A 12,827-nucleotide genomic window follows, 5' to 3' on the forward strand; every position below is an offset into this window, starting at 1 on the left:
ATCACCGTGTAATATGTATATATAAAAATTGTTTTCCTCTCGTCGTTGTGACTATAAAACGGGCTTTCAAAAACGAAAATATTACAAATCGACTAGATACTAATAATGTTGCTTTCTCTTAAAGTAAACGCGTTTCTCGCTCGATTAAAAAATATATATATATATGTATATATATATATATTTTGTAAAATGTATATACTATATGTATATGTATAATATATAGATATGCGCTTTCTCTATGCGTGTGCTTTCGTCTTTGTAAAAATATTTTTTGGGCTTCATCTTTGGACGATCTTCGCTAGTCTACAGTTAAAAAATAATTTCTTCCCTAGATCTGCAACAAAATTTGGGCTTTGGATTTTCTGTCATATGCCTAATTGCACAGGCCTGCGTAAAGAAAATTGTAGGATGAATAAAAATGACAAAGATTCCTCAAATATATATACCGATATACATGACTTCATTATTATTATTATTATTATTATTATTATTATATTATAAAGCTATTATTAGTACATTATTAAGTTATTATTATTACAGAAAGAAAAACTAATATTATAACAATTGGATGCAAAAATGTCAATTTATTGCTATTTTTTATCCTAGATTATTTAATAAAAAATTCGAACAATTAGAAAAAAAATATGACTGTCCTTTTGCCATTTTTATTCTCTCCTGCATTTTCTTTGAACAAATTTAAATTTTTACGATTTCGTTTGTATATATTATCTGGCTAGGCTAATTACCTAGAGATAATCTCTGTCGTACAATTAATATACAATTGAATCCGTTTCGCTTCATTGATTCGGCATACATGTTAATAAACGTCACTTTGCTTGTTATTAACTATACAAAAATCGAACATTTTCATTCACTTTATAAAAATAAATCGTCTGCTAATTGCTAACTGGAGGACTTCGTTGCGTCGTATTCGGTAAATTCTATTTCGTAAATGGTCAAATTTTTCTCTTAATATGTTTAATTCATCTATTTTCTTTATTTATATATATATATAAGTAAACTTAAAAATAAAAGGATTTTATTGAAAGCTTAAATGATATAAACATTGATATAATATTGATCTCTTTATACTAATTTTATTGTAATTTGACAATTTATATGTATCCACATACATCTAATATATATTAAAAATTATTATACATCTGTAGTCTTAATGAAAGATGTATTTGTCTCTCACTAACCAATGTGTAACATCAGAATTACTCAGCCTATAATGTTTCTGTAACATACACACATCTCGAGCACAAACTAACAGTTACGTCGATATCATAATTTCCCATTCAACATTCAATTCAATTTAGACGTAATAATGACACATAACAGATACATTGTTGAATAGGCATCATAAATATGAGTTTACTAGCAAGTATAAAATATACATATAAGTTTACTTATGCAGATAAAGAAAATAGATGAATTAATGTGCAAAAAGAAAAATTTGGCTTCTATATTATATCGATGATTTTAATAGATAACGTTAAACGACGATTTATCTATAAATATTAATGCTTAACATAGCGAGTACCGAATAGATCGGCTATACAATTAAAACGCGTTTTGATTCGACAGTGTCCGCCTCACCGTTTGATTATATTTGTCAAGTAAAAATGAGATTTTGCTTTTCCCAATTTTCTTTCTTTACGTATTATACATTAATAAAGAATCAATTTTTCATTATCATACTTTTATATATATATATATATCAAAAAAATAAAACGGAAATCGCGTTTATAAGCGCGTTTCATTAACCTTAATCCTAAATCCTCATTTTGCATATGAATCGAAGTTTAAAAGAATAGAGGTAAGTCACGTCACAGTCTGCCTCGATCTTTCGCGTATTATAGCAATAATTGATATTGCTATCTTGTAAATATTCTTAAAAGGTCAAATTCGTGAAACTTCACAAATAGAAAAATTGTTATGACGTTCCTTATGAATTCACGTGACGGGTTGCCTCGAAACGGAGGGATTAACCGGTGCCAGGCTCAAAGTTTCTTTCTTCTTCTTACTCACGCGACGTCCCACGTGTAAGACAACGTCCCCAGCCTTCACAGACTTGAATTCGGCGATTGCCTCGGCGTGGGTCATACCGTGAAGAGGTTTCGAATTTATCGATAAAATTTCGTCCCCTGCAAGTATGGCGAATTTTGTGAGATATATAACTTTATTTAAATAAAGTTATATGTTCAGCCTTAATTTTTAAAACTAAAAATAGATGAAGATTAAATTGAATCGAGATTAAAGTAAATCTACATTAACTGTGGGCTTCGAGGTTCATAGGATTAAATTGTTAAATATAACTTTACCTTCCTTGACAGTGCCTAAGTCAGCAGCTTGGCCATTGGGGAAAACAGTTTTCACATAGATTCCCATGTTTCCGCGAGGACTGTCGGTACCGCCGACGATACTGAAGCCAAGTCCCTTGTGCCCAGGACCTTTGAGAAATCTAGCGGTCAGTATCGTAAAAGATGCACCGCCTTTACTTGGTCTTGGCAAAGTACAAAAACGCGACTCCTCTCCTTCGGCGGCTTCGTCGATGTCTTCAAGCTCCGAATCAGTATTCAAACCTTCATCCGCGTCTTGAGTACCCTAAAAAAATTGCATTGTATATACTTAAACGTAAGAAAATATACGTGCAAATAATACTCAATCGTCTGAATTGAATTCTTTCGTTAACATTTTAGTTGTACTATTTAGTTGCTATTACTTAATATTTAAATTTCTCTGTAAAATATTCACGCAACTTTAAAATTTGCTAATCTTTGGTAGAAATCTTTTTTTTTTAATCAAAATTTACTCACTTGCCAAGTTTTCAAGTTTGCACCAGAAGAGCTAGGGATATTCGCGACACTTCTACTGTTGAGCCTCCTTGGGTTTCTCTTAACAGAACTTTTCTCTATACCCAAACTAGCCGGCGCATCCTCCTTGTTACCATTGACTGAGCTCAACGTAGCCTCACCTGAGTAATTATTCACCTGTCCACCGACCTTAAAGTCGGTGGACTTCTTTCTGGGCGTCACTCTGGGTATGTGTATCTCCTCGAACGACGGCTCCGACTGATTTCTGATCTTCGCGCTCTGGAAGTGTACATTTTCGTACGAATGCTCTCTTGTCTCAGAGTTGCTCCTTGCTAAGTGGCGGCCTGCATACGGACTTCCTGAAGCCAGATCGTCTCGTTGAACGCCGACTCGTTGAAAGCGCATGTTCTCGTATGAGTGATCGTGCACGCTGGTCTCGCGGTTCTCCGAGTTGCTGCGTTGGAGAACAGGCCGGGTCCTCGAACAGCAGGACGATGGTGAGGACCGCGGGAACGCCACGTTCTCGTAGAGAACGTCTTTCTGCTCGTAGCTGTCCTGGGAATAGCCGAAGGTGTTGCCATTGCAATGGGGCGAGTTCGGGACGCTGCTCTCTGCCAGAGTCTCTAGGTTATCGTGAAAGGGATACGGTGGCAAGGAAGCAGGCTCGCTCGAATCGTAACGATTGTCCTCGAAGGTCTGACTGGTAGACGAGGTAAGGGGACTTGGTACATAGAAATTCGAGGCATTGTCCTTCTGTGGAGGAAACACCTCCGTTACACTCAGTGCCTTTCGCTTCCTGATGCCGGCGTTTATCTTACTGAACTTGCTGCGGAGTACATGCTGGATGTCGGCGATACCCTTCGTCGTGCCTATAAATGTACTTCTCGTTATAAAGTATACATACATAAATATAATACAGTATACATATAATATTGTATAATCAGCTTTCTCTAAAACGAAAATTATATTAATTTTCTTTAATGTTAAATTAATTTTCATTATTTAACTTTAATAGGTTTTTTCCTTTAATAGTTTTAACTTTAATAGTTACACACATTTAGGTTTGGTTTTTCTTTTTTTGCTGGTTAACTTATGGCTAGAGGTTGTGTAAAAATTGTATTTCTATATATGATGGTTAATCACTAAACTGTGATAGTTTGTGATAGTTTTGTAAAATAACTTTTAAAATTACTATATTACAAAACCATTTAATATAGTAACTAATGCAGCTAAAGAAATAGAATTTTTACATTATTATTAAATCAAATCTATAAGTTAACTAATGAAAAATCAGACCTAATTCTAAATAACTGGCTTTAATGGACTTCGTAAGGTATATATTATATCAAGGAAACCAGATTTATTCGCAGCTTAAATTCGAAGGTGATGTCGTTTCCTGTCGATTCAAACTCACCTGGCAATCTCAGAGAACTAGTTTGCAATAGTTTCTTCGGTGAGCTATTATCCTGAAGACTTTTCGCAGCCGGCGAGGCTTCTCTGCTGGTCGGCGTTGATCTCACTGCGTGTATAACACCGTGATTTCCGCCACCCTGTATCAGCGCTTCCTGCGGCTCCGACGACTCCTGCACGGAGCATCTTCGCCGCAGTTTCCGCCAGCGCTGACTGATGCTTTTGTTCCACAGGTTCAAGTCTAAAAAAAAAAAAGACAAAAAAAATACTCAGAATGCCTCACTCGGGATTCTTGTTCAGCCGAAGACACCGGGAGTATCGTTTCTAAAAAAAAAAAAATAAAGAAAAAGAGGAAGAAAAACACACCGTTTCGCTTCCCGGCCGTCAGGCTTTAACGACCGGAAACACTTATCTCTTCCCTGCGCGAGGTGGCACGACATCTTTCTATTTACGCACAGATAACAAGTCCAGGACTAACGAAAAGGCGCGTCACGGCGTGGATGAGTGTAACGGTAACGATAGGAAATTATCGAAGCAAAACAACGCTAACCCTGCGATGACTCGTGCACGCATACAAAATATATCACAGATATTTGGACACGGTACTACTCTGCTCCGAAATAAAATAACATCGACTCGACATAATAATGCTAGTACGTTTCAGTCATCGACATTCGTTAAAGTTTATTTTTTTATTACAGTAATGTTATTCAAAAATGTAAGACATCATCATTGTTATTTGTGTTTTACATATTCCAGTACGACCGTATCCCATTATTTGTACATTTCTATTACAGGAAACAGAGAATGAAAAGAATTTTTACCTATGAGATCTAACAATAGGGAAAGAAAAAGGAATAAGTTTTTCTTCTTTTTTTTCCAAATAACACGTGGCTTATCGACAAAAAATTTTTTACGTTATCATTTATACCATTATATATGTATTTTAGTCTCAGTATGCTATACAAAAATCTACACAAGTGAATTTTTGTAAACACTATTTTTTATAATTAAAAAATCTAATTTATAAATAACAAGGTACACTTTCATAATCTTTTATATATATATTAAAACCTATTTGACATTAAATAAGCTCATTTATTGGTATCTAAATAAGAACTTGTGTTATGGATTGTCCGGAATGGATTCCAATCAGAAAAAAAAAAGTAGGAATCTAGGTAATAATTGAATTTCTGATCGAAATTCATTCCGAATAATTCCATACATATCAAGAACATACTAGAAAAGTTATTGAATCTTACAGAGTAAACAGTGTGACAAACAAAAAAATGCAATGAAGAGTTAATTTTTAACAAAGGTATGAAATGAGGCTCGAAAGAATTAATCAATAAAATATATATAAAAAGCCAATCAGAACCAGCACCAGCTGTTCGGGTGCACAGAAATCTCTTTATTCTCGTGCGAATAACAATAACAAAATAAATATATGTTTCAATCCTTCATTGTGGGTTCTTTTCAATATAAAATCTAACTCTAAATTACATAAGTAAACCTATCTAAAAATATAACTAAACCGTTTTTATTTTATGCAAGTTTTTTTTTATAATATCATTGAAAAATTTCAATATTTATGATAAAATCACTTGACTATTCTTTACAAGCAAATTGGTATTTGGATAAAGAAGAATTAGAGCGAATTTGTCACGGTTCACCATCTTGACTGATTTATAGTACTTACTTTAGTTATATTCTTAGATAAGTTTACTCAAGTAATTTAGAATTAGATTTTATATTGGAAAGGACCCAAAATAAAGAGTTGAAACGTATATTTATTATTGTTATTCACACGAGAATAAAGAGCTTTCTGTGTACCCGAACAGCTGGTATTGGCTCTGATTGGCTTTTATATATATATATAAAATTGTTTAAATATTATTAACTCTATAATGATTAAAATTAAACCTACACTAATAAAAAAATTATAAAATCTAAATCTTTAACATGAAACATTAACTATTTAGACCTTTATATTTTTTAAAAAAGAATTTGGCGGTAGAAAATGAGGTAATAAATGCTTTTTGCTGCTCCAGATAGGAAAAAAATTTAATAAATGCCTATATCGCGACAACTCATAAATGCATAAAACTCATAAAATCTTCATGGAATTGTCAAGAAAGAAAGCGATTCATAAGCATCTCTGTCACGCGGTGTACCCTCGTCATATCAATTACGGTAACTCCGAACGTCAATTCCTCATTCCATCGCGCACATACCACCGACTCAATTACACCTCCCGTCGCAAACCACCGTGTAATCCAATCTAATTACAATTCAATATAGTTTCCATGTTCTCCCCGCAGCGTCCACGTGGCCGGAAAACGAGACCAAGCGCGAAGTAACATCAGTTCCGCGGGGTCGAGCCCCACTTCCTTCTTCCGCTCCCTCGACGCACCCTCGACGGCAACCTTGAAGAAAACCGGAGCATAACGTGCATCTCTCACGCGTACCGTCACGGCATCATGAATTATTCAAGACAATGGCAAACTTTCCAGTAGAGCCTGGTGGGGTTCGTGAATTAACACGGCTATTAAAATCCAGCTCGCGGCCTCTCTGACCGTCAACAATGACGTCGGTGCGACCGATGCTCGTCGTTTCGATACACTGATGCCAGCTGCCGTTCGCCATTACCCCGGGGACGGGGTTACCGTCATCTTGTGCAAAACACACTTTCACTTCTCGTATCTCCGGATGCGCCCGATTTTACGAGGCCTTTTCGCTGCGCCGCGTCAACCGGACGTTGCGCTCGCTGATACACTCTCTTTCGGCCACCTTATGTAAATATTATGTATATATTATATATATACACATGTATATACAAAACCATGCACTGATGAAACCACTTAATTGGCTGCTTCGTTAACGTCAACTCATCACGTACGATGAGGAGATTATGACATCGACTTTGTAGACGCTTTTACCAAATTTTTATATCGCCTTCAAGGTATTTTATGATACTTGATATCATGATGACGAAACTTTTCTGATCGAGGAGCCTTCCACGAAACAGTAGATAAAGTCTTGTGTGTTCTTACACACAAAGCTCCTATTCCAACTACGGAAATTTCTGGAATACTTTACACATTGTAGACATACAAGTAGTATACCCGAGATGTCACTTGATCTTTGCTTAACCCTGAAATATTCCAGAAGCGATGCAGTTGGAGGTGAAGTTCTTAGTGTCGCTCTTAAAAAATTTTACAAGACAAAAAAAGGAATAATTAATATCGTATTCATAAATTTTTGTCAGTTCTTTAAAAGAGAATGGGTAAATATTTAAGTCTCCCTTTCGCATCCTTGAAAGTTTCTCTTCGCGCGTTCCTCTTCTTAACTACGTTTATTTAATTTACACTATCACTGTCACGTTGATTGTTCCAATGTCTTTGTCTCCAGGATAATCTAATGCAGGATCAATAAGGCGGTTTAATTCCGGGACGAGACAGTTCCGTTAATAAAGTTCCTTGGGAAAAGCGTAATTAACGTTTGCCGGCGTCAGCTCCATGCAAATCAGTATTGATCACGTAGACTGTGGCAAATCAAATCCCGTCATGAATAATGTCGTCGGAAGTTGAAATCTCCCCTGTCTTGACAGCATCCTTTATAGCAGCAAATCCTGCGAAATTTCGCTCAAACAATTTTCTCTCATAAGGAATATTGAAAAAAATCCAATATTTCTCTAAATGAATGATTATTTTCCCAGAATTAGAATTAATCTCGGGATTCTTTCAATGCAAATTCAAAAAGATAACATCCTTACGGACGTAGAATAGTTTTCCAACACTGACACGATTTTTCGCGATCGTTCCTTCTTTTTTCACACATTTTCTTTAATATTAGTAACTTCCTTTTCACAGAACAAATTTGAAAAGCTTGTTCGGCTGTATCATTTGCGAGTCCAAGCGCAGCAGATCTGCGTAGAAATAGAAAAAGCCGATGACGTGTGCCAGCATCTCGATTCGCGAGCATACCGCGAGATCAGTCAGGGTCATCGATCGTCCTTCGCGTTCGGCGACGCGCGACGGATCTTCGCGATCGCGCGTAACTAGGTACTCCGTTTCCTCGATCGTGACGGCCGAGTCTCCGTTTCGGAAATCTACACAGGATCTACACTGCGCGCGGTCTCGGCATGAACTGAAAGGCCCTGTCCCCGGGCGTCACGTTCACGTTGTCGTGTATAAGGCGTCACATGCGTGTGCGTGTGCCGGTACATCACACGTGCGCGGCTCTCTTGATACCTGTACATACTCGGTGACGCTGAATAAAAATGCTTGTATGAATAGAAATACTCACGCAGGCTAAAAAATGCGTTTTATTCCATAACTTTTCAATTTGGTGACGACTAATTTTGGTCCACTTATCGACTATTAAAAATATTCATGCGACAAATTGTTACTCTATTTTTTTTTATATTTAAACATTTTTAAACATTTTAATCATGCGACAATTTTTATATTTAAATATTTTTATTCAATTTTTATATTTTATCATATAATTATTACATAATCGATATATTGCCTTTTTATTTTTATTTTTCAATTGTAATTTTTCTGTTACACTGAAGATGACCTAACAAAGGTTGAAACATTTGTATTTTTAATGTTTATAACGATCGGATTTGGAATATAGATTAATTATTAGTAACTAACAACTAGCTTTGACTAGTAGCCTTTCTGCTTTAACAACTTATTTTCTAAAAAATACTTGTATATCTGATTGATTCAAATTAAAAATCTGTTTCCTCTCAGAACGTTAAAAGATTTTTTTAATTAAATTATATATAGATTTATATATTTCAAAATAAAAAAGATCAAATTAGGAATTATAATTCTTCAATACTGATTATTTACTTTATTAATCTTATCTACAATGTTTTCCTTGACATTCATTATGATATATTATCTACAATTTGTCTATTGGGTAAGTACGTCTTTCTACATCAGATGTCTAAAAGAAATATGTTCAAAAAGCAATACTCTTAAATATCAAAGATACTCGACAAAGATTTTGCAATTATAAGTGATTGAATATCTAAAAAAAATCATTGCAAATTATATTTAATTGCAACAAGATATTATGTAAAATTTTCAATATTTAAAAAATATTTGTATAAATCTCAGAGAAGTAAATAAAATTCCTAATCGATTTTAAACAATTTTGAATTCGAGATTAAATTTTATCAACAATTCACATTAATTTAAAACATAAATTACAAACAATTCTTTAACGCTCGTATAACTTTCGAACAAATTAATAAATAGCACCCAGGACAACAATTAAACGAGCTATAATTAGATGTTGACAAAGCAAAATTTATTATTTCACAATATAATTTTCCACATTAATCTGTTTATAAAAATATCGAATAGTGCGTGTTGCTATATTTAAAACTGTTTTAAATCTCAGGATAGTAAATCGGTTATTTGATGGGAAGGCGATGGTCCTTTTGTTAACGACCACCGTATACAAACTGCAGACAGATCGTGTACTGATTGTGGGAGTTCCTCAGTGTGCGTTAGAATACGAGCGGTCTCTTTCGCTCAGGGACTTGTGAGCACGTGTGTCGTCCACTCAAGCATACAACATGCACGCACACACGCTCGTATTAATATACATCACGGCTGCGTGCACACCCTACGCGCTGTTGCACTGGTGTGTCTCATGGTCAGGGCGGGACGCATTATATTCTTTACAATAGTATAAACGTGTCTTTCGTGCACGAGCCACATGAAACATGGACGCACACGGGCATTGAGAGGCGTAACGATTTTTGGACGGTAATAATAGGTATCACAGGCCAATTATAGTTAAGAATGACTACATTTTCTCCAGCCAATCTGGCTCTCTTTCCCATACACGCCGACACACTCGCACATACATATGTACCTCTCCCTCACTCTCCAGAGCTTGAAATATCTACATATAAAAATAGCTGACGGGAAGAAATAAGATAGAAAAATTAATTACGGACTAGTACATATTGCTTTTTATTCCCATTTAATTACACCAAAAATCGAAGTATAAAGAAATTGAGATTTTATTTTAACGAGGTTTTTCATCTTTTTAAACAAACAATATTTATATTTCTAATACAAATAGTATTTTCTTCATCTTATTTTATCTTAAATTAAAGCTCAGTTCCCCTCAAGTATTATTTCGCTCGTCGAAAGATCATTCACCATTATCAATCCACTGCAGAAGATTACCGCAAGCAAATGGCGCTCCACTTTATATCGTCTTATATATGAAGAGCTTGTAGATAAATAAATAAACGAGAGAGTGACGGAGCTGTTGGCGAGGTTACGATAAAACGTGCTTTAAAGAGACACGCACGCAAGAGTCTGTACGCACGCACGCATACGCAGCAAGCACGTGCACGCCGACAAATTACGTGCGTATGGGTGACTTAAGTGACACACCGTGCGTGAGGTCAAGTCCGGAGAATGTTTCTTCTATTGCTCATTGTGTGTCTCAGTGGGCCTCTATGGCATATTCGAAGTAAGTGTAGGTATCGCCCTCGATGGGAATTTGCACTGCCATTGAAATGGCAAAAGCGAAAGTCAGTTTGGTTTGGCGATTCTCAGACGCGGACAGTTTGCCTTTGTCATATTTTGTAAATTATCGTATATTTTTTTACCAATATGAATGATTGAAAATTACTGTATGCTCTATAAAAGTGATGCAATAAGAATATTTGCATTATATTGCATGAAAATTGACGGAGAAGAAGATCAAATAGCTCTCGGTTTAATAATTTAAATTTTAGAATTATTGAATATTATTATTTTTTAACGCGAGGAACTTTAAGAACGACATAATGAAGTGTATTTTCCTAGAGTTTTAGAAAGAGCGAGACAAATTAAAAATAGCGTTTTGCAAATCAAAATGTTCTAAAAATAAGAATTTTGTATTTAAAAATTTGTATGAAAGAGAGAGAGAGAGAGAGAGAGAGAGAGAGAGAGAGAGAGCGCGTCCATGAAGCATCTCTACGAACTACTTTTAATTACCGGCTTTCCGTTTCACTTAACCCGGAAACTCGATGTTTAACATATAGGTATCGGAGTATTATTATTTTTATATCTTACCCTGAACTTAAACGAGGAAAACATCGTTATATAACAGCAATTAAATCATCAGACGTGTCGATTAAATACCGTCGCAATTACGATCGAGCAGCGCAGCGAGTGTATTTTCAGCGCAAAAAAAGCTGCTTGGTCGTGATAAAACCGACGTTATTGTCCGAGTGCGGTTTCACGTCGACTCTAGTTCAACTTGCATAAAGCAACGAGTTGGCGATCAGGCACTCGGAAACCCGAGCATTCTTCTGGTACACGTCAGCGCGCAGAAAAGGAGCCGAAGAAGCGTTTCCCTTTCGAGAAAAGGAAGGAAGACAAAGACACGCGGGATCAAGACTGGGATGGAAAAGGGGCCCGTGGGGTACACAGTTGCAACGCGTAGTAGACCAACGCGAGAGGAATGCGTGAACGGTACACCGTATAAGTAGCTCCGCTCGGTCACGACCAATTCCAGAAAGGCACGCGTGAGAAATGCGGCGAGAAAAGGCCTACGCGTTCGCGAGCCCCAAAATCCTAAGTAAAGGAAGTGTCACGTTTGGTTCGAAAGAAAGATTCGTCCCTCCTTCAAGTTTTGATATCGAACGATAGTTAGAGAAGTTCTTTGAAAAAAAAAGGATTAAAACATTTCTCCTTTTAAGTAAATGGGGAACAGTATCAAAGCCATTGATAGCAATATTATTTTGATCTTGCTTTTAGTTTTATTCGACGAGTATAAAAAAATCTTTAGCATTAATTCAACAAACGTAATTGAGATAATTACAATAATCGTGAGAAATGACTTCAGAAGAAGAGAATGACAGAATGAAGATGAAGGGAATTCGCGAATATTAAAAGATAGCAAGAAGGTACAGTGAATATTGACTTGAAGTCATCGCGAAGTCGAGGAAAAATAACAATTATTAATTCTATCAAGCGGTGCTGTTTTTTTTTTTAATTCCGTTAGGGCGTTGTAATATAATTGTGGAGACGTCAGAGTTCGCAGTTAATGTCGGACGTCGGCAAGTCCTGATTATGATGTTAATAGTGTTCCTTATTACAAAAGCGAGATGACTGGGACAGATGGCTCACGTCCAAGGGACCTTTCGTTCCACATTCGTGCCGCGATGGGTTGTTAAATTCATCCCTCACGGTCACGATAGCGTTGCGTCACCGACGACGACGTAACGAAGCTCTCTTTCTTTCCCTCTTTCTCTCCCTCTCGCAAGCTCGCGTTTACTCGGAAAGCACGGTATAATTTGTTCATGGCCACGATATTTTTATTTCGAGCAAGGTCAATGACGCGCCGGAGTCGTCAGTGCGTTGCTCCGCGTCGCGTTGATAATGATATCGCGTGTCGCGCGCAGGTTCGCCTCTAGTTGCGGGATTGGGTACAAGTGGAAGGAAACGGCTGAATCAGCAGGAATCGCGTGCATCGGGAAAACGAGCTCTAAGATTAGTAGAAGAGGCGTGCCACACATCGTAACACCCCGATGACGTTTAAAGCTTGATGACACCAATCTAATGGACG

At 36.3% G+C, this 12,827-nt stretch overlaps 1 protein-coding gene across 1 annotated transcript in view; it reads right to left on the reverse strand.

The window, feature by feature from the left end:
* Positions 1-1,169: 1,169 nt before the first annotated feature.
* The window catches only part of LOC108752576, a 34,099-nt gene continuing 22,441 nt past the window's right edge, over positions 1,170-12,827 (reverse strand). The window contains exons 4-7 of the mRNA XM_018493486.1: positions 4,234-4,470; positions 2,823-3,688; positions 2,328-2,610; positions 1,170-2,150 (exon numbers count right to left, since the gene is read on the reverse strand). Coding sequence (XP_018348988.1) covers positions 1,960-2,150; positions 2,328-2,610; positions 2,823-3,688; positions 4,234-4,470 — 1,577 coding nt within the window. The 3' untranslated portion in view covers positions 1,170-1,959. The remainder of the gene's footprint in view (positions 2,151-2,327; positions 2,611-2,822; positions 3,689-4,233; positions 4,471-12,827) is intronic.

Source organism: Trachymyrmex septentrionalis, unplaced genomic scaffold, assembly GCF_001594115.1.
Source record: "Trachymyrmex septentrionalis isolate Tsep2-gDNA-1 unplaced genomic scaffold, Tsep1.0 scaffold60, whole genome shotgun sequence".
In the NCBI taxonomy this organism is placed as follows: Eukaryota; Metazoa; Arthropoda; class Insecta; order Hymenoptera; family Formicidae; genus Trachymyrmex; species Trachymyrmex septentrionalis.